We start from the raw sequence: 22798 nt of genomic DNA, 5'->3' as shown, positions 1-22798 counted from the left end.
GGTGACCTTGAAGGGCGCGTGACCTTGGGGGTCACGTGACCTTGAGAGGGGTCACGTGACCTCGGGGGGTTACGCGACCTTGGGGTGACGTTGGGAGGGGTAACGTGACCGCGGGGGTAACGTGACCGCGGGGTGACCTTGGTTACGCCGACAAACGGGCGCCTAAGAGCTGCGCTCTAAAAACAATAAAAGAAATCTAAACAAGTTATGAAATTGTAGAACGGAACACACGCAAAGGTTATAAGCAGTTACTGCACTTTTAAATAAAGGATGGTATGTTTACTGAATGTGGCTTCCACTCTAAGTATGTTCTGGGGATGTAACGCAATGAGGAATTCCGACTTTAAATTGACGATCTACGTGCGGTCAAATGAAAGCTGAGCAAGTTTGTCTTTCAGTGAAGTTTTGGAATGATACATTTTATAGAAAAGGCACAGAGGAGATATTTTTCGGCGTAATGAAGGAGGAGGAAGTGATAAATTAGTTTGCAGGGTTGAGGCACTAGCTGCGTTATGATAGTTATAGTGAATATAAAACATTTGGCCTGATTCTGTAGGGCCTCAAGGTCAGCTGCGAGAGTTGTGAGATCCAAGGATTTGCAAACTAACCGTTACTCAAAAGTTGCAAGTGGTTTTCTGGAACTTTTAGTGAGAAAACGGGTCTCGTTCCTGGTAGCTGTCCCCATTCGCCCCCATGAATTTGTGGGCTTCATCTGGTTTCCCATTGAAACTTTTTGAAAATCGCTTAGAACTTTTAAAACGAATCACGGCACCCTCCGAAACTGGCATCGATATGGTCCTTAACGCTAGCACTACATCTGTGTAGAGACTGATGTATAGTTAATTTTTTTGGCAAAAGGACGGCATCTTTTAGCGGGGACGTGCACATTGTGCATACATTTATCTGCATAGGACCACTAATTGAAAAAAATATGAGACATTGAGATTTGTGTGGATAACATGTCGATCGAAATGTCTGTACGTGAGAGGAGACACAAGAAGTGATTGATCAGACTGCAACCAAGCTTTGTCCCACCAGATGGCATTCTCTACGGTGGGTTAATAAAAATGATAAGTGTTTGTGACTTTTTTTGATAACTTTTAACTGTAACGTACGACCTTGTTGAAATGTAACTATAATTCTATTACCTTTTCTCAAGTAACCACGAGAGTACCAATCTTAATTTTGTCCTTTTTAGTTTCTTCAGCAATGAGTGCAATCCAGTAATTGCTTGCGCTTTTCAGATAACTTTTAAAAGCGCCTGTCCTGTTGTGTGTTTCTTCATTCTTTCTGTTTTGTTTGCGCTTTTAACCTATTCAGGATGGACCAACTAGCCCAAACCCAAGTTCTAATTCAGATAATGCCCACGTAGCACGAGAACGTTCTGAGAACATTCCGGGAATGTTCAAAATTACATAGACAACATTCTTGGAATGTTTAAGATTTACGTAAGAACATTCTATCAACGTTGTCAGAATGTGGCGCAGGCACTTATCGCTACATTCGGGGAATGTCTTCAAAGGGATATTCTTGGAACGTTCTGAGAACGACATAGAACATTACCAGGTCATTCAAGCAACATTGAAACATCCTCACAAGGTTCTAAGAACGTTCTCAGTACATCCAAAGAACTTCTGCAACATTCTCTGAATGTTGCAAATTTACGTAAGAACATTCTATCGACGCTGTCAGAATGTGGCGGAGGCGCTTATCACTACATTCGGGGAATGTTTTCTAGGGTATATTTTTAGAACGTTCAGAGCACGACAGAGTTCATTTAATCACCATTCTAACAATGTTTTAAGAACGTTCCCAAAACATTCAAAGAACATCTGCAACATTCTCTGTTGAATGTTTACTAAGATTCCACAATTATGGCTTGCTTAGCTTACAGCACCACTGAGCCGTACTACATATATTGATATAATATCTCCTCACAGAGAGATCAATATTTTTTAATCGAAATATATTTTTTCCAGGCCTAGCACAATGTAGCTGCTTTTCCAGCGCATTAGCCAGAGCCTGTACTATAACGGAAGTTTACTCCTACTTATCAAAACGTGCTGCATACCGATTACTCACACCGACAGATACCTACACCATCCCACACTCAAGCGGGACATACCTTCTTCAAAGTATTAAATCGGAGATGCTAAAAATCGGGTCTATTCAAAACTGCCCCTCTACATACGCAGTGAGTGCCAAGCTCATTATCAAATTTTGAAGACCATTGCTTTTCTCCTACACCTTATCTCACATTCCTCGGTAGACTCGTATAAGATAAAACTGATCCCTTATGCTAAGTTTCCAAAACCTCCACTTAATTGGCATATTTTTGGCACAAGGTGGCATATAGTGGATGGTGTTTCGAAACACAGGTTGCTTGAAAGCTCCGTAAAGTTGGCTTCACTTGTGAAAATTCTAGGAATGTTCGCAAGCGAACGTTCCAAGAATGTTGCACATGTGAATGTTCAAAGGGGAACGTTCCGAGAACATTGTGCATATGAATGTTCGCCAACAAACGTTTCTAGAATGTTGAGCAGCTTACCTTGTAAGGAATGTTCGCATACGAACGTTCCTAGAACGTTCCGAATGGTGTTTTAACGTTCCTTCAACATTCAGAACACCCAGGGAATGTTCGCACGACATTGGATGCTACGTGGGTGGTTTCCGACATGGTTAGCGTCATGCTTCCCTCGTGCCAACTTGCTCCGACTTTACTTGCGCTTCAGCGGTAACAAACTTGGGGAGAACAGATTTGCTGCTTTTTTTATTTAATTTGTAGTCTTATGGAGAAGGAGGTTATAAGTAATGTCATTCCATTTTAAAGGTAACTACCCTATTCTTGTCTTTTCTTATCCAAGACTGAATTAACAACATCTGGGCGAGCTGTCGATGAAACAAATTGTCGATGAAATGGTTATAATGCACTCCTGTGATACACGCGTGACGAAATGTCCCTACAGCGTGCAATCTGCGTAACGATCAAGTGTGGATAAAACGTTTGTGTCAACGAAACGTGCGTTCATATGAAATGTGTCTATAAAAAGTCCACGAAACGTAATTCCACGAAAGGGGTTTCAACGGTCGATGTGGGGAGCCACGGGAAGATTAAGCCGTTAAAGAAGCTAGAGGTTGCGATAGACTGCCACGTTTGCTGTAGTTGCAGCGTGACAGTCTGTTCCACAGAAGAGCCTACTGGAGGCGTTGCCTGTGGCATTTTACCCCTCGCGGCTAGTAACGTACTGGGCCAGCTCGTTGCCAATGACCTTTCAAGCAATGTCGTACCAAGGTTCAGAACTAACCGGCTGATTTGCGATAGCCACAAAAAGGGCAGCCATCGCTACATCAAAGTGAGAACAGCAGGGCTTGTCTTTTGAATGCCTCCAGCACAAGACGCCGAAGCGTTGTCCAAGGTATTAACGCTTGGTGAGAAGCTTGCGCTGGAGGTGGGTCAACTGAATTGCTCCTCCATGATGTTCTCACCTTGTCAGAGGCAGACCACACCGGTGCAGTGCTGCAGCTGTTAGCACAATCTTTTTCAATTGGTGCCATGACATTGCACCTCTGCAGAACGAATGCAAGATTCTAGAAAAGTGGGGAGTAAAAAAAAAAAAGAAAGACGTTTACAACTCCCTGTAACGCCGAATTAGAGCACAGCTTTTGAGGAGGAGGAAGGGAGGGTATGCTCTCCTTATCCGTACCCTCTCCTTCCCTTCTCCTCCTCCTCTATTGGGGTATTTCAATTTTGCGATATACTGTGCTGAACGATCTGAGAAATATATATATATTGTACTCTCGCTCACTGGTTGTCCGGAGAAAGGAAATATAGTTCTTACATCTGGAAGCTCCACTCTGTCTAAGTTTTGCCGGTGCCAGGAAGGTACAGCAGGAGCAAGCGGGAGAACGAGACAGTGTTAAGAGTCGACATTTTGACTAAGCTCATGATACTCTCTATGTCATCCTAATTGCGTCAGGCACCGTCAAAGACTGCACGGCGTACACTATTACCAAAGCATAAGTCTAGAAAGTGATACCAAGAATAGACACAGCAGAACAGCGAGTGCACGTCTCTCGGGGCCAATGGGATGTTTTCCTACATGACTGTATGAAGTTCTTCTTTGTCTTGCACAAAATATTTGGTGAGTGCTGTAGGCGAGAGATACAGAGCTACCATCAGCAAGCTGTTGTCAACCTTGGCTGCACAGAATGTAGCAACTTCGTGTGACGTGCCACAGAGATCGATGAGTACAGCGCAGACCCATGTGGATGGCCACTTGTATAAAGAGTACACCACGTTTTCATACATGCCTTTCTGTGATTTATGAATGGTGATATCACTTGCCTGCATAATGGTGGGTGACGCATCTCTGCTCCTCCACCTCCCCTCCTCCTTCTCTGCCTCCCCTCCTCACTCCTCCTCCTCCTCCTCGTGACGTCACTTGTGACCCTCATGACGTCACCTGTGACGTCATTATGGGAAACGTCCCATAATGCAACGCGCGGTTACGCCGACGCCACTCAAGCCGGAAACTGGCGCCTAGAAGCTGCGTTCTAAAAGAAATTTTGGTACGAAACATGTGGGCCGAACCGATCTGGGACACGTGTAAATTGGATGGATCCCCCAGAAGGAGTGTACCAACTGATGTAATCTACGAGGAATGTTTTGTGTTTTATTAACTGTAGAGCATGTTGGTAAAATTGACGATGCAGAAAGAATAAAACTCGGGACAAGGGCGGACGACAAACAAATCTTTCAAAAGATATGTTTGCCAACCCTCGTCCCGAGTTCCTTTTTTTTTCTGTGTCTATGTAGTCAAATTTTTGTCCTCTAGAAGAACCAAACGGCAGGTGCGTTCGATTTACCTGCACCACCTGCACCAGTGCAGAAAAGTGTAGGACTGTGTACTTCCGGTCGTATCTTGGTACACATACTGGAAGTACACTGCGCCCTACGCTTTTCTGCACCGGTGCGGAAGGTGCGGGTAAATCAAACGCAGCTACTGTTCCCAATTGTAAGGAGGATAGTATAGTGGCTCTATAGCACAAAGTGATAAGGGATAGACCTGAGGAGTTGGCATGGGTGACGTCGTGGTGGAGAACGACGCTGGTGATGGAATGGAGAAGCTCCCACAAACCGATTGGCGAACTCGTGGTGCTAAATTAAGCCACCATGATTTGGTGCGCATGAGGTGTACAAATGCAACAAATGTCTTAATTAACTCCATCAAGAAAGAAGGAGCGAGTGTAAAGAAAAACTATCCATGGCACGAATAAAAGAAAATATTAGGTGAAAAATTAAGCTCCACTGGATACTGCTGCACTTTTGCAAATAAAAAAGGCTGCGCGCATGGCACGCAATGAATCATGGAAAAATCTTGTATGCTGCTCCTTGGTCCCGCAGCATCTGCTATGCGCACACCAAATGACATTGGAAAAGGCAAAAGGGAGGGTTGATCAGACACCATTTCATCGAAACACGTTTTAGAGAATGGGAATATGTTTTATCGAAGCTCTGTTTAGAGAAAGCGGAGCTTCAGTTTTGAGAAACGCCGTGTATCAAAAAGGGGGCCCCGTTTAAAAAAGGCTTTCCTGCTTCGCGCGTGTATCACTAGGAAAAGTCCGGAAAAGGAGCGGGAGCAGTGCACTTGCGCGCCAACCCTGGCTCGCGTTGCCTTCGTTGCCACTGTCATCCGCTACAGCCAGTTCTCAAAATTCCTCGTTGCACTAGAAAAGCTTGCACCGTGCTTTTTGTTTTTTGTTTGTTTTGTTTTGTTGGTTTTCTGCGGGACAAAATGTCAGATTTCTCCCTCGCGTGAATATACATGGGTTGCACTGACGTCACATCGCATACTTTTGACCACCATGTAAGAGAAGGAGAGGGAAGCTGCTTCTGTAAAAGTTCTGAGCAACGGGTTATTCTTCTGTAATCTTCTGGGAGGAGAATAGCGACGACTGTGCAAATCCGGGAGGCAGAAAAGAGAATCCTGATCAGAGCCGTATATTGGGAGAGTTTGGCCAGTGGGTGTGGCGACGAAGGCGCCGGAGAGGAGAAAAGGAAATGAAAGGGAGGAGAGCGCCGAAGGAGCGAGAGAGAAAGAAGGGAGCGGAGAGGAGACGACCGCCATATTTGAGCAACGCTGTCGGAGACTGGTCGGAGAAGAGCGCTGCTGAGACTACGCGTCGTCTGCTACGGGCCGACTTCTTTTTCGCCTGAATAAACATTTACGGTCATACGCCGAAAAATCTTCACTTATTAGATTTTTAACCTACCGAAGAATAACAGAATGTCATTTTCTTGCCAGAGCCAGCGATATAAAAGGCAATAATCGAGATTTAGATGCCGATCCCACGCATTCTGCCGGGAGAATGATCGAAGATGGCGGCCCTCCCCGCTCAGCTGAGAGCAGCCGGGAGTTCACGCGCATGCGCTCATGCCTCTCGCTCTGCGCCGCGTGCTGACTGGCTCACTCGGGAGGAGGGCATTACGGCGGCGAGATCATAGACTGACCAAACTCTCCCCATATACGGCTCTGATCCTCATGAGAAGTAGAGCACTATATAGAGGAGCTATAGGCTCCTTGCACTGACGTCACATCGCACACTTTTGAACACCAAGTAAGAGGAGGAGAGGGAAGCTGCTTTTGTAAGAATTTTGAGTGACAGGTTAATCTTCTATAATCTTCTGGGGGGGAGAATAGCGACGCCTGTACAAATCCGGGAGGTACAAAGGAGGGTCCTGATAAGAGGGGAGCTCCTTCTTCCCCTCTTCTTTGGAGGGCAACGGAAATGACGTCCTGTGCAAGGAGCCTATATAGTGCTCTAATGAGAAGGGAGCTCTCTCTTCCCCTCTTCTCTGGTGGTTATCGGAGCGCTCTTTGAATGACGTCACGTTAGCAGCGATACGGGATCTCCAGCGTGCTTGACTAATTCTGGATGTGGAAGTATATTCTCGAAATACTTAAATTAACTGTTTATTTATTAAATTTAAATAGTTAATTGTTGAAATAAAATCTTCGGTAAGGTGGCGCAAGCCGCCGCCCAAATAAAAGGCCTGTTCCATTCATTTATCCATCCACTCAAAGGAGTTCGTCGCGTTTGATTTCGTCCTCGCTTGAAACTTGACGGCTTGGGCTTGGCCAGCTTGGCGCGATGAATTTTACCGCTTGCATAGCTTGCACCCGTCAACAAGCGAACAACCACCTGACCCGATGATAATGCGGAAAGCGTTCATTTGCAGCGTCATTGGCTGTCCGAATAGCAGACGTCGCGGAAGAGAGGTGGTGGGCGCGGATGTGAAGTTCTTTGCCTTCCCAAAAAACGAAAGCCTGCGGCAGCAGTGGATAGCCGCCGTGCGGCGCGATGACTCGCCGTTGAAAGAAGATGCGAGCACTGTGGATGCGAGGCTGCACAGTGCGAAGCTGTGTTCGGAGCATTTCTCGGACGACTGCTTCGACTTGTCGGCGCAGCTCAGGGCACGGTTCGGCTTCTCCAGCCGCAGCGCCAAGTCCAAGCTCAAGCCCGACGCCGTGCCCAGCATCTTCGAGCACAACAAAGAGCGCCGCCGGAACCTCGAGAGCGAGAGGAGACAAGAGGTTGAGTCGCATTCGGATCTTTCGCTATGTCATCGCGGAAGGCTGACACAAAACAATCTTGCCGGAGATAACGCGAAGCTCCGATAAGGCAAAACCGAAACTGAGTCCGTTTTCAGCCCGCAGTCGCTACGTCGCGAAACGCTGGCCGCCATAGCTGTGCCCACTCGTAGGCGCTGTAGCAAACGGTACAGACGAGCTGTCGTCGATTAGTAAATGATGCTCCATCTGATCGTGCGCTATGGTGGCCTGCAAATACAAGACATTAATCATACCAGTACTGGTTCACCCTGTGAAATGTACTGTTGTAAAAAAGTTGCAAACGATTACACAAATTAATTGTGCTGCGATCGACAGCAGCAGCTGCTGCGTCGTTGAGTGGTGTCTCAGAATATTTATTTTAAGAGCTTAGATGTGCCTTGGGAGATGTGTGAGAGGCACTTGCATGCTGCCTCTTGTGGGTAATAGTCGGGGTCCTGCGCCATTTGCTGTTCCCGGTGCAGCCCTCAATCTTCACTGCCATGTTTCCCGCTTCTCGCACAAAGAGCGAATCTTGCATGGCCTGGTCGTGTCCGAGGGGAGAGAAGGGAACGAGCGCCAAGTAGAGGCATCGCAGGATGTTCCAGAAGCCCGAAGTGAAAGCGATTAGGGAGCAATAGCCCAATAGCGCGCCTTGCGATAGATGACATGGTTGTTCTAGGGGCAACTCCGTCATACTATGAACCTTTCAATGCAAACGAGAACAAAGTGAAGGGCGATGGCGATGAGAAAAGCGAAAGCGTCATTGCAGGCTCAGCCTGATTTTGCCCAAAGGGGTGAAGGGGGTACTAATGATTATCGCTGTAAAAAATTGTACAGAAAACCAATTTACTCGCAAAAGATCTTTACTAGTGTCACATGAATGTCTGATGCTATACGAGACTCAATGTTTAGGTTTTTCTTACAACGGCAACAAATATGGAAGTCTCGATCGGTGAGGCACGTGATTGATTGCCGACTTAAAATGGGAAAGCTTCACCAATCCCATTAGGCATACGAAATTTCACTGATAAGAGAAAATTCTACACTACCGTAACAAAGGCAGTGGTGGTACAGAAGGAACTGTGCACTGCTTCTCGGTGATACATTGCACAGAGGACCTTGCTATGCATTTTATGCCCCAGCAGCACAAACATTGTCGTGCGCAGCATCTGCGAAAGAAAGGCACATCAAAGCTAGCACTCGGGCAGGAAAGGAATTCAAAGTTAAAATTTTTTTGTATTCACATGCCCCAGTTTTGACTACTATTGTCACATATGAAAAACGGGGGACGAATATAGTACGTAAAAAAATGTTTAATGAGGCTAACTTGCACCCACAAACTTAAAGAGAAAGGTGCAATGCATCTTGCGTCGGTTACGGGAGGGCGACTGGCCCTCAGTTGCACGTTACCGCCGACTTTATGCAAGTAATACGTTTAGGATTGTTCCCAACCAGAACGCTTGCTGACGACCGAGAGCGGGCTGGAGATTTCCGCAAGAATTATAAAAAAGAGATCTCTGTCGAATGGGATTCGAACCCCGTTCCTCCACATGGCAACCTCGCGTGTCGCCAACTTCGCCACTCACGTGTCATGGCTCCCCACTTTTGTTGGAGCACGTGCTTGCTCTCTTCCCTCACTCTTTGCACACCCTCCCACCATATGTGTGTGTGCGTCCGCTTGACACTTACGTAAAAGCCCATGACCAGAGTACCGTTTCACTGTGTGCAAGAACTTACGTCAAGTTGGGACTGTGGGTTGCCAGACATCCGTGTTTCGCGCGAATCTTGGCAACTGATTTGGGGAGTAGCTCGGCACGCGGCGTACGAGGTGCGGAAGGAAGTACCTGCAACTCAAAATCACTTGGGGCATGTTCTGGTCCGACTCCAGAGTGAAGGTTTTGTACCTTGATCCTCAAAAACATACTTAAAGGGGCCCTGCAAGGACTTTTTTACTGGTTTTTAATTTGCACCAAGCCTTAGCGCACTGAACGTAGTAACCTAATTAAACTTATCTTTTCTTGAATTTCGCTTTATTTTTAAAGTTATAGGCAAATTAAAATGAAAAAAACAAGCAAAAAATAACCTCCTTCATGACGTCCTTAGTCGCTTGAGTGACCGTGAACTAGAGGAGGTGTAGTGAGCTCAGCGAGCGCTCATGGCTGCCGCACTTCATGTCGACGGCTCGAGAGGGCGCCGTCAAAGCATGTTCTGGATAGGCTGTATGAAGCAAGCAGCCAGGGCGGCTCGCATTTCATTTGCTGTGCGATTAAACACTAATTCGGCATGACACTTCATTGGCCACAAACGACAGCAAACACGGGGTAAAGATCAGTTCAGAACGGGAGCCACTTCGCACTGCCATACCGCCAAACGGCCAAACCTGCTCGCAAAGGCCTTCGGAACGCTCGGATCCTCGAGCCAGTACACGACCGCAGCGCCGCTGCGTACATCCGGGACCTTTCTACGCTTGCTGCTCGTCGGTGCCTGATCCCACTACACCTTCCTAGTAGGCGCCGCCTTTTCCACCGCTTGGTGGTGGGTATGTCGACGGGTTATTTCTTGTTTCCGTACTTCATGAACTGCATTTGTTTCTTTTCCGATCTAAAATACTGCCTTTTCCTATCTAAAATACTGAACAAAAGTTACTTTTATAAATGATTCAAACGGCTCGCGCCACTTATATTTTGTATTTCGACTAAAAAGAAAGTTTTAGCGGCTCTTACCAGTAGTAAGTCCAGGACGAAAGATATCACATACCGCGCGCTTTCGGCACCTGCAATTCGGCCTCGAAAGTGGAAGAGGTTTCCGCGTCGTCCGGTTAAAATATGACACACTGATAAGTTACTTCCTCCGTGCTCGCTGGCTTGCCTGAACCCCAAGAAACGTGGAAACCGCAAAAAAGGTAGATGCTTAAATATGATTGCAGGGCCCCTTTAAGTGTCGCTGTATCTCCGTCATCGTGTGATATGACCCCCGGGAGTAAATTGGATCTACTCGATTAAGGTTTCGAACGAAGCCAACACGAGGTAGTCAAACGCTGCTGCGCAAATGGGTGTTAAGGAGGCCGCCAGACTCTTTAACCTTTAAGTGCCTTGGACAGCTGAGCTCGTCGGCCGCTTTCTGCTTAAAAATGCCATGGACGAGCTCGGCTTGTCCAGTGGTTTTTCTTGTAGCCCTCAATACCACGGACGAGCCTAGCTCGTCCGAGTGGTTTGCGGCGCTGATCGTAGATGGTAGCACTTGTTTTAGTTGCCGCCTTTTTTTTTCGCTGCCGCTGATTTTTGCGTTATAAACTTTTGAAATTTTATCGGTTATACTAGAGGACTAAAACTCCTTAATAAAAATATATGGCATTTTTAGGTTGCTTTTTAAAAAAAGGAACTGGCACTTAATGGGTTAATTCATTAGCCGGAAGAGGGGCAGAGATTGGATACAAGTGCTGTGGCTTCCGGGAGGATACAGGTTGCAGCCAAACGCAGCACTGGTGTCAGGTCTACCGTAATGGGGCTGCGAAACAACAAACTGCTAGAAGCTGCCATGTAATAGATTCTGCGTTAAAATGCCGTCAACTTGACTGTGTAGAAGGTTCTGTCCATTTGACCGTGCAAAAAGTGCAACTATTGGCCAAGAGCTACTCAACTACAGCGAGGTCTACGATTTAAATATTCATAACATTACGTACGCAGAAGACGGATACGATTTCAGACTTCTCAAATAAAGTCGAGAAAGGATTCCACGAAACAGCTACACCCTAGAACGGGTCGGCAACCTCTTTGTAGTGGGCCGATTCGCCACGATGCAGAGACGGACTGAGCTGCTGACCCTTGCTCTAAAAGAATTTACTTCGCTCGACAAGGTTGCAGTTCTTGCAAAACTTTATTTATCGTTGCAGCTCGTGACGCAGGCGCTGCAGTCGTTGAATCCACCCGCTCCATTGAAAGCGCCTCCATCTCGACCAAGAGTGCCTCCAGCGCCACCTGTGGTGCCTCCAGCGCCACCCGTGGTGCCTCCAGCGCCACCCGTGGTGCCTCCAGCGCCACCCGTGGTGCCTCCAGCGCCACCCGTGGTGCTTCTAGTGCCACCAGTGGTTTCTCCAGCGCCACCCGTGGTGCCTCCAGCGCCACCTGTGGTGCCTCCAGTGCCACCCGTGGTGGTCTCCAGAGACTTGGACAGTCCGCGCCCCTTGCTGACCTGCAGTCGACTATACGTGAAGAATGTAGGAACTCAGTCCAATGTCAGGGCGGCCCTGCAACACAAGACGACGCAGACCTGCTTCTGGAGGAAGAGTGTGGGTAAGGCTTGCAGAATACTTTTCGACAGGGCGCCGATGTGGCAATCGTAATCGATCGATCGAACGATTGACCGTGGTCGTAGAACACAACACGAACCAAATTTCGTGCGTGCCAAACACGGTAAAGGCCGGTTTACACATTTGCCTTTGACTGTGTTACGACGAGTAGAGAGCCTAGATTTGAGAGAGGGACTGGCTCAAACCGCGGAGAGCCTTTACAATTTAATGGCAGGCGCCTTCCGGGCAGATTGGTTGCTAGTGCGCATGCATTGCTTTTGCGTGTGGCGAGGAGGAAAGGCAATCGACGTTGGTCGCCTCTTTGCAGCTCGTATAGCAAACGTGGCCCACGAACCACCCGACGCCGATCGGGCACTTGGAAACACTCTGAAATCCAGGCTCACTATCGACGATGTAATGCACTGGCGCCATCTCGAATGGTCCCGGCCATGAACATTCCCGGTCCTGAACTAGACCCAAGGTTCTGCGGTCTTTGCGCGGTTAGATCAAAACGCCGTTATATCTTCGGGTAAGAACGGGTGGATGTTGGCCGGTGGCAGGGCATACTACCTTTATTGACGCGTGCTCAAAACGTCGAGTGCAGCAACGAAGAACAAAGGGAAGTAACAGCTGTGCTGCTGTGGGTTATCTAGCCAGAGCCCAGGTGATAATGGGGCGGCAAGGTTGGAAGCTGGGCTTGTTGGTACTGATTCATCGTAAAAAAAGAAGCGCACAAAACACTGGGACAAATAAGAGGACACGTACGATGGACAGGCACTCTGTTGCGCATGAACAATCGCATAAGGAACATGACGAGGCAATGCGTGGATGCAGCACGCACTGTTTACGAAAAAAATGGTCACTTATAATCTTGTCAGAGGTATTTCGAGCCTGCAATAAAAAAAATGAACCATATAACAGATCAGGAAGTGCACCTATGCAGGCTGGAGGTGAGGAAAGATACCCAATAAATGGCATTTGTCTGTCATCTTGTCTAGGCAGCCTTGGTGTAAGCAACCGCGAGTGATCCTACTGCAGCTGGTCAGTCAAACGCAATATATGAACCAGCCTTTCACTACTATACAAAGGGTCTGATAATAGGGTAACAAATACGGAGTTTGATTTAATCTTTGTAGGAGTTTGTGGAGAAGGGTCCTATTGGCATACTGTGTAGAGTCGAGAAGATAAACCAACAGGCCTAGTAATGGCGGCAAACGGAATTGTAAAAACGATCGTTCAAGCTTTCCAGGTTGTACCGGTAGTTGCCACCGTACAGATCTCGAGGCAAAGCGCTGCGAAGGGACCACCGAGGTCGTAGATACGTGTTGTCTGCTCTTCCATGGGGGACAAGGGGACTGAGGGGAAAACAAAAGCCTTATAATCAATCTAAGCAATTGCCTTTAGGGAAGTAATGCATTTCGATTACTTTGGTGGTAACTCTTCACTGTAACGGATTAATATTTTTGGGTAAATCCTTTCCAGATAAGTGGCCTTCACTCTGATCAAAGCCGTAGTGAGAGTTGGTCAATGCATCTGTTATTGTGCACCCTTAGTCCATCCCCTGTGGTGAGCGAGGCTGCACCAATGGCAATGCTTTGGTGTGGCCGTTTTTCGTTATTTGCCAACATACTAGACCCCTAATAAAAAAGACATGTAGTAAAGACTTTTTTATTGAGTATTATTTTGATTTAAAAATTCTAGAGACTGGGAAAACTAAAATAAAAAAGACAACCACATACAATCTTTTTCATACATCCTTATCTCTGTTTGTCTTACAAAATTAGTTCACCAGCCTGTCCGTGCTTTTGCCCTTTCATCCCTGGCTTTGTCGTGTTTTTTTTTTTGTTTATCACTGCTGCTTTTTTTTTTTTTCCAGGTATGAATACATTGCCACCTGAAAAGACATGGAAAGTGCGACGTCCGTGGGGGCCTAAGGGATTTTCTGGTCGAACGTCCAAAAGTCCTATTTTTCACCACCTATTTCCCCAGCCAAATGAGTATGCACCAGCTTTGTTTTTCTTTTTTTAAAGGGTTGCATTAAAGAGTGAAAATCGCAGCGAAGAGACCGACAACTTTTGACGCTGGCATGCAAAATTTATGCTTTTTAATATGTGTGGTTCATTTACATATTTATTTATTTGAAGAATACTGCCGGTTGACCTTTGTCGGCCAAGGCATAAGGGAGTATAGAATATAAGGGCATGAAATTATACAGAATTACATAAACTGACATTCTATTTAGCGAGAAATTGTAGTTGACATAATGATTATTCACTTCTAATTGAATGAGCATGTTTAATTATAAGACAGGCATGTCTGGAAATGAGTGTTGAATATTTATGTTAGGATACAAATTTTTCGATTTGCAGGCCAAACCGAAGTTGTACATCCGTGGGATGGTGATGATAGCATTTGTACTTAACTACAGTCGAATCTCGTTAATTGGAAATCGAGGGGGACCGAAAATTCGTTTGAATAAAGCAAAGTTTGAATTACCGGGAGTTTCCTTCCATAGAGACACATAGGATGGGACCTGCATGTTAGTTTGAATTATCCTCTAGCTTGAATTAAGAGAGTTTGACTAGTAGTGTTTGCTCTAAGGTCCAGCAAACTCGGAGCATTGGCTAGTTGGGTGCAAATGCTGTATTCATCCCACAAGGGTACAATCGATAGAGAGAGGCATCGTGCCGAAATCGGTTCATTTCCCGCAGCCTTCCCGAAGTCCACATCACACGTTCACCATGTGGGATAGGCTTCAATGGCTCGTAGCCGTGAAAAACAGTCAATTTGTCAATTTGTCTTTGTGGTGAATCGTGCCTTCGCCGCGAAGGAGGAAACTCGAGCAATGACATACAATCGCCGACCCGTGGTATGCGACGCGTCTCGTGTCATAGCAATTACACCAACATGTGGGACACGAACTGATGCCGGCACGATGCCCGTCTTCATCGATGCTTGGCAACTGGCAGAGGTGCAAGTCGAACTCCCGACATCTGAATGTGCAAATTGAGCTTATCCACGGGCTGCCGAACTTGCGGCACATTCTTTAGCTCCGAACCGCCTCCTCTTCCCCTCCGCAAACTTTGGTCGTAACGTCGGCGATCCAGAAGCTTATTCGAGTGGCATCTTCCCAGGAGGCCGGAGACCGAGACTGAGACAGAGTCGGAGACCGAAACCGAGTCGGAACCTGAGGAGGAGGAATCGGAGTGAGTATGGATGGTACATACGGGCGGTACATTTAAATCTTAATGGAGTGCCCAGCTCTTTCTCAAATTTATAGGCTCGCACTTTCATTTTGGATTTGCCGCTCCAAAATCTCACTCTGCGCGCTTTGGAGACTCGGGGGGGGGGGGGGGGGGGAAAGAAGGGTATGCCTGGTAACGTGAAATACCGAGATGAAGTGCAAAAGTTCCACGTTTGGCCATCTCTTGTTACTATAACTAGGGTTCCGTGCCTTTGGTAAGTGCCGACAAACCCTCGAGAAGTAACCTTCGAGACAGTTTAATTGAAATCTCGGAAAACCAAAGGGCACCTAATTGAAGTTATCCTCGAGTAAGAGGAATCCAAGCTTCCCGGGAAGAAAGCTTTTTTTGCGTCGACCCCGAACGCGGCCCGAGCACGGTCTGCGGGGCCGCTTTTTTCTTGGGAAACTACGGCCCTTATCTCGCTTTTTTTCCTGTACCGGGACACAGTACGAGTACGTATTCGGGTCGCACAGAATCCTTTGCCGCTGTTTTCTCCGGCACAAGCCCCGACGAACACCAATCTGTCATCCGACGCCGAGAAACAGCCGATCGGGGAAAAACATAATGCCCCGAAACGCCCTATATATGACGAAGAATCGAGGCTGGGGAGGCCGCACTGCGGCTTCTGGTCGTCAGCGTCCGCGTAACTTCACTCTTTTTGCACGTGACAGTTGTCACCCAGCCCTTCGAGTTTTCCTTGTTGTTTCCTGGGGATTCAAAATGAACTCGATATTCCTGCGAGAAGTTACTTGTGAAACATTACGCGTACAGAGTTCGGCTAACGGCCACTCTTTCATTATTTCTTTCATGCCGTGGGTCTTTTAACTGGGCCCCCGTGAGTATGTTGTACGTGGCTGAAATTAGGTAATCACTGAAATAGCGAGAAAAAAAATAAAATTTTAGAATTTTCGGCGGTTATCGCTGCCAAAGTGTAGTCGTTAGCACGGGCTGCGAGTTTGAACAAAATGAGAATGCTTCCTTTTCTTTTTACTTTGCATTTGCTCTACTTGGAGTACCACATATATTTTTATTATCGTTTATTCAGTCTGTATCGGTTGCAAATTTGTCTTGGAAGGCACATTTTTGTCTGCATATTTCTCGACGGATTGGGGGGGGGGTCTTTATTCCTGCGTCCAGTAACGTCGCCGGAAAAGCAGGCATTATGCGGTGTTGGAACACCGTGTTGGACGAGTCTATCCGACAGCTGTCTCATTGTTGCTTTCTTTCCCAGGTCTGAACGATCCGACAGGGATGCCACCTACTTTCCGGACGAGTCGGAAGAAGATCTGTGAGTTCGCACCCGTCTCGTGACGCGCGGGGTCTGACTTCGGTCACCGCGAGAGCGAGATCTAATTTGCCTCAATTGGAGCGAGTGACGATAGCACTCGTCGGTTCGTCTGCTAACGCGAGCTAAGAATGCGGTTTGTCTGCTTTGAAGGGATGTTCGCAGACGAGAATGAAACAATTGAAAGCACCGCACATCGACTGCCAACAGACTGGAAAAAAAGTTAATGATGGCCCGCTTTGAACCGAGTGCGTCGGCAAAGTGAGGTGGGACGCAGGCCAAAATTGTGATTGTCCGCTATTTCACGTTGCGACTACGACCGGTGGACGGAGAAGTATTAGGGACAGGCATACAGGAGGCCGCAAGACCTCTCTTGCTATTTGTAGGTTGGCGAGACGTTCTCACGAAAATATTGTTCGATTGTGAACTCCTGGTCGGGTCAAAGATGTCTCGTTGGTTGATTATGCGCATGCTGTTGCACTACGTCCAGTCGGCAGCCGATTACGCTCTCGCTTTCACCTTGACCAAAACCGAACCCCTGGAATGCGTCTCCCCGAATTGGTGCGTCGGGAAGACGCTTCGCTGGTGCCACACCGGTCTTTACGGCAAAGGGGTCATGCCACGCAAAACATAGAATCCGAGACAACTGACTTGTGTGACTACCGCAAAATGCTGAGCATCCGCCCATTCCACGATAAGTGCCCGCTTCTCAATTTTGTAGCGTTTGTAAAATACACAAAGGTAGGGTGACCAGACGTCCCGTTCTGGCCGGGACAGTCCCGTTTTTGAGGTCCGCTTCTGCCGTCTCGTCTTTTTGTCCCAATAAAGAATCATGTCCCGTTTTCGGGGCATGCTTTTTTTTATATATATATATAAGTGCGCAGACTTTTACAACCGAGTCTTGCAGGATAAAGTACTGCTTAGGAAACTTCCGTCGTCGGCAAAATACGTTCACACCAAGGAAAGACACGAAGCAGTATGGCTGTTTCCTAGACCCTAGGGGTTAGTGCAATATGGTAACGTTTTGAAATGATAGCAGTTATTTCATTAATTGCAATTTGATTAAATGTTTTCTCTCAATCTCAGTCTTACAACCCCCCCCCCCCCCCCCCTGTCCGGTGGGATGTCCCGTTTTCTACCTTGAAGAATATGGTCACCCTACACAAAGGACATATCTTTACATATTGGGGACCTAAGGAGCGTCCATCCTCCAGTTTCACACAGTTATCTTGTTTTGAGTGGGCACCTTTTTATAACAATTACTTTGGTTCTTGAGTTGTCATTGTATTTGATGTGTTTGATTCTGAAGGCTTCCTTGTCAATTTTGAGTTTTGTTTCTTAAGTTTTAATTGTGAATGAACACTTGGTTTCTTAAATTTTTTGAGGGGATCGAGGAGTAAGTAAGTTTTAATTATGTGCGAGTTTGGTTCTTAAGTTTTTGTTGAAAACAAATAGCTTGTTTCTTAAGTTTTCATTTAGAACTAAGATCTTGTTTCTTAAGTTTTCTTAATAATGAAGATTTTGTTTATTAAGTTTTAATTTTATTTGCAGACCACACTTGTGAAGTGAAGGGGCCATATTTCCAAATGTCCTCGATGTCACTGGCTTTCTCCTTTCCTTTTCTTTCTGAAAACCGACGCAATTGATTTGTTTAATTATACGAGCGTCCTAAAACTTGCGAAGCTTGTATATGTATACTAAGTAGCTTTTCAAGATCAAGGAGTAGCTTATCGGCTGCCGACTGGACGTAGCGCTTCAACACTAGTACCGTAATTTCCGGGCTATAGTCCGCTAAGTATGCATGTTTATAAGTTGAAATTTTAGGCTGTGCGGACCATCTACGCGTGCATACTTAACAGGAAAGTTGTTTTTCAATATCGTTAATTACGACGAGACATGACAGATTTTGTGAATGAAAGAGCATGTTATAGATGATTTATGTATAATACAAGCTTCTTTGTGAGCTAAAAAAGTAGACATTTGTCTAGGTGTGCCGTGTATGAGAAGATTTTCATGTCAACTAAGCGCCAGTGCGGACTATGCGGGGCATACGGACTATTTAAGCAAAAACTTATTTTTTACCCCAAATTTGACGTGCGGACTATAGCCCATAAAATACAGTAGTAGCGTAACTTTGTCACTTTTCTGTCACAACCTTTCTTGTGTGTTGCATGCTGGAGGGTGTCACTCGCGTGAACGCAAATCATTTTGTTTTTTACGCCCTACAACAGCACTGATTAAGCCCCGTCCCAGCGTGCTCGAGCCCGTGGTCATCCCAAAGAGGTCTCGGAGGAGCCCGAGGCTCTACGTTAGGTACGTATGTTACTATTTAGTTGCGCGCCGTACCTCGACTAGGCACGTTTTTAACGCAGAGCCAGTTTTAAAAGGCTGGCTTTCATGAGATCAATGTAAAGATCTGTTCGCACACTTGCATTTGCTTAGGATCAAGCTCCTGCTGTCTTTTACGACGAGGGAACACGCTGGCACGATCTGTGAGGCGACCCTGGAACTGCATTTCACTAAAGCGGAGGTTTTTCAGTATTTGCCGGATCAAATATACATACCATCTACGTGAAATGGTTGTTTATAACGTTGTCAAAAGTTTCTCGAGCCAAGAAAGAAAGAAAGATGCTTGAAAAAGTATCGAATATACAGAAATCCCGACTGTTCTATGGCTACCCGATAGACGGTGTGTTTTCTTGTCGAGATCACAAAAGGTCGTAAAGGGTAAGCAGTTGCAAGTTTGGGAACCGGCCTGAACGTTACGAAAGCACGGAAAACCGTCGTGTGGTCGCTAAATTTAGCGAGTCTCTCTAATTAATCACTAAAAATGGCGGTATTTTCACGGGCTCAATATTTCACGAATTCAGGCAAATGTGATTTTCAGAAATATTTCACGGGCCCCATTTCTCTTTTTTATTTGGATGGTATACACTGCATATTTCTTGCCATAGGGAAACATATTTGCGGGATCTATATTTTGCATTATTACGTGAGTCGTGAAATTTGCAAAAAATAGGTGGTGATGAAAATCAAGTTTTTTACAGTATAAATAATTAATATTGACGAATAATTATTTATTATGCTACAAACATGCGTGTCCTTCCACTCCACAACCTTGTCTCCCGACTTTGTTTTACATACCATAGAATTAAGATATGTCATTTCATTGCTTTGGATATATTTTTTCCCAAAAACAATTGGATAGGAACTGTGTCATGGGCTTAAAATAAAGCAACTTGGAAACGAATTTCCCTCTCTGTAAAGCATCGCAAGGCCTTTTGGCAACCCTGCATTGTACCATGTTCCAACATACAGGGACTGACATTATGACATAAAAGGCATAGTTATCTTTTTGTAAAAATTGAGAGTAAAAAAACCTGCCGAAGTCAAGCTTGGGTGCGTTGGCAGATGACCGAGTAAGCGACGCTATTTACTCTTGGTGCCATCTCCCAAGAGGCACAGCGAGCAGACAACAGAGTACGTCGTCCGCTCGTTGCACCTATCGGGAGATGGCACTACAAGTAAATAGCGTCCTTACTCTGTCGTTTGCGAACATGCCCAACCTTGACTTCGGCAAGTTTTAATGCGATAGCATTCTTTAGCTAACACCCCCCCCCCCCCCCCCCCCCCTTTCCCGGATTTCTTGGATTTTCCGACTTCCTAAAGTGCAGTAGGTACGCGCAGTAGACCATTTCAGCTGACGCTCCTTCACATTCGTGAACCCTTTGAAGGACCTGGCGACCTTGACGTCATCCTACAGGTCGTCCTAGAAGTCGTCTTTGGCTACGTTTACATGGATGCGACAGCAGCGCATTGGATCCAGTTAGCAAATCGGATCCACTTCAACCACTACGTTTACATGGATTCGGATCGACCAGTAGCGGCACCTCGTGTCGAAGGATCACAACGCAAACCTCGTGACCTTCAGATTGTTTCCGAGGTGTCCGGTTTGCCTAGCGGCATGCAAAGATAAGCTCCCGTAATCCCTCGCTCGAGCACTCGATCCGATCCTTTAGCGTATACATGGAGAGTCTCGATTCGGATTGACCATCTCAAACCACCCCGTCCCAGCGGATCGGATCCGATCGGATCCGATCCGATTCGAGTTGTTTACATGGACCGATTCGATTCGTTAACTGAATCCGATGCGCTGCAGTCGCATCCATGTAAACGTAGCCTTTGACATCATACTCTAGGACGTCGTTCTTGTGATCGCCTTAGAGGCTGTCCTAGACATTGTCCTCTAGGACGTCATCCTTGACTTCGTCCTTGAGGTCGGCCTAGACGTCGTCTTTGATGTCGTCCTCTGGGACGTCGTCCGTGGAGTTGTCCTAGACAAATGCTATCGCAATTCATACACAACCAGCAATAGTCTGTGCAGCCAATTTATTCCTTGCATGACGGTCGGGTCACATATGTCATACTGTCTGCGGACATGTTTTGCTTGAAACGAAAGGAGACGTATGCCTAGAAATTTTCCACGGTAAAGCTGACCTGCTCAGTGCACATTCGGTGAAAGTTTGAGCTTTGTACGTGCAGGCACAGATTTTTCCGGTTTATTTTCCAACGGGACACCCTGTACTACTTGGGACGCCCGATACTGTCAGTCCCTAATGGGACTATGATAGGAGAGGGCATATACGCTTTCTAACCAGGTATAAAGAAATCCTAATACAAATAGAATATGTCAGATTTATTTGATTTAGATCAGATTTATTTGATTTTAATCCGATTAATTTGATTTAAATAGCTGTAGCTAGAAAATAGCGATTCTTTATCACTACATGCATTTTTAGACATTGCGGATTGATGGATTAATCCTATACCAGTTAGAAGACGAAGCTTGCGCACAACGTTTGATTAGTAGATCCCCGACCCGCCCCGGGCGGCAAACAGGCCGAGGCTCGACGGGCCGCGTCACAACTACGTCGCGTTCACTAGCGACCACAGCTGCCTGCGCGACTCTTGAGCGCGAGCTGAGTGCGAGCTTCCAAAGTTCATTTGCAGCGGGCCACCATCGAGATTGCTGGTCTTACCAACCAAATTATGTGAGCTCGTTCTGAGAATGAGCACCGTTCTGAGTATGAGCACCGAAGCACACGATGTAGCAGACAGTGTAGCAGACGATGTAGCAGAGGTTGGTGCTCCTGCGGGTTCTAGTGATAACGTTTAGAGGGCGAAACGCGCAGGCCCTGTGTTCTAGGCGGTATCGATTAATCCCCTGGATCACAGAAAACAACGTGGAAGAATTACTGTAAATTTATATAGTACAGTTTAATTGTCTTTTTATGTAAACCTAGCATACTAGGACAAAACCCACTTGATTTATCTAGTTAGAAGCTCTGCATTTCTTTCATACTCTAGAGTGCTTACAATAAGACATCACTTTTTTAGTTTTTATTTCTTTCCTTTGCACCGATTTGCTTGGATGTGACACAACAGACGAACCAAGTGGAATGTAGCAAGAAAGCTCGATGCTCCGATTTTCTGAGAAGTGCTTTCTGCTCGTGTTCAGCCTGATATAAACCTTTCTCGATTAGTGACTATTTAATTTTAGTACAAAACAAATGCACACAGAAAGCATCAAATGATAGAGAATCGGTAAATAAAACCTATTTTGGGGATTTGTTTTGCAGGAAAGATTTAATTAAAATCATAGTAAAGGCCCACTTTAAATCTGATTTAAGTTATGATTTTTGTTCTCCACCTTGCTTTCTGGGTACATGAAAAGAAAAGTACACACAGTTGAATGATGAAAGCACAATAAAGTTTGATATCACAATTTTCTCAGGTAATGAGTTGATCAGACTGCTGAAAAAAAAAAAATGCAACAGATCAAGTGAAGTGTTTCTCAGCAATAGGCTACAATGGCACAAATGCCAAAGCGGACCCATACGCCACTCAAACTAGCAAACTCGAATCTTGCGCAGCAGTCCTTCACAGAGCCTGAAAGGAGCAAAATGGCTCCTATCACTGTATTGCCAGCTGTACCGTGTCTAAATACTGTCTCGGTGAAAGCTGCCATGATGAAAAAATAAAATTGTGATGACAAAAAAAAAAAAAAAAAGACAATATAGTATTATAATATTTATGTTGCGTGGTCAGTTCTTTATCTGCACCTAAGGTCACTGGATCCTGAGAAATGAGTGCTATTGTCTTCCCTGCCTGCTAGCCAGACACACACAGATACTAAGATACAGATGACCAAAACCTCACAAGGCGATTGACTGATTACATAGTCTCTGTTGCCATCCATAACGACTGCCATTTCGGTTCTTCCATAACTTCGACAGGGCCGTCCTGAACTAGCCGTGCCAAGATCGCTATGGAGCTTCATCGTACAGAAATCGTTCCTCACCAATAT

At 46.0% G+C, this 22798-nt stretch overlaps 1 protein-coding gene across 1 annotated transcript; it reads left to right on the top strand.

Annotated features, from left to right (window-relative positions):
* The first annotated feature begins 7109 nt into the window (after nucleotides 1–7109).
* Nucleotides 7110–18746, top strand: LOC8027600 (pollen-specific leucine-rich repeat extensin-like protein 1). Its single transcript, XM_029984083.3, has 6 exons — nucleotides 7110–7595; nucleotides 11506–11905; nucleotides 13778–13898; nucleotides 15036–15107; nucleotides 16378–16434; nucleotides 18663–18746. Exons 1-6 carry the CDS (start codon nucleotides 7212–7214, stop codon nucleotides 18670–18672), a joined length of 1044 nt encoding a protein of 347 aa, XP_029839943.2. The 5' UTR covers nucleotides 7110–7211; the 3' UTR covers nucleotides 18673–18746.
* The last annotated feature ends 4052 nt before the right edge of the window (nucleotides 18747–22798 follow it).

Source organism: Ixodes scapularis, unplaced genomic scaffold (assembly GCF_016920785.2).
Source record: "Ixodes scapularis isolate PalLabHiFi unplaced genomic scaffold, ASM1692078v2 PGA_scaffold12__126_contigs__length_90152505, whole genome shotgun sequence".
Taxonomy (NCBI): Eukaryota; Metazoa; Arthropoda; class Arachnida; order Ixodida; family Ixodidae; genus Ixodes; species Ixodes scapularis.
This window is presented reverse-complemented; position numbering and strand designations above follow the sequence as displayed.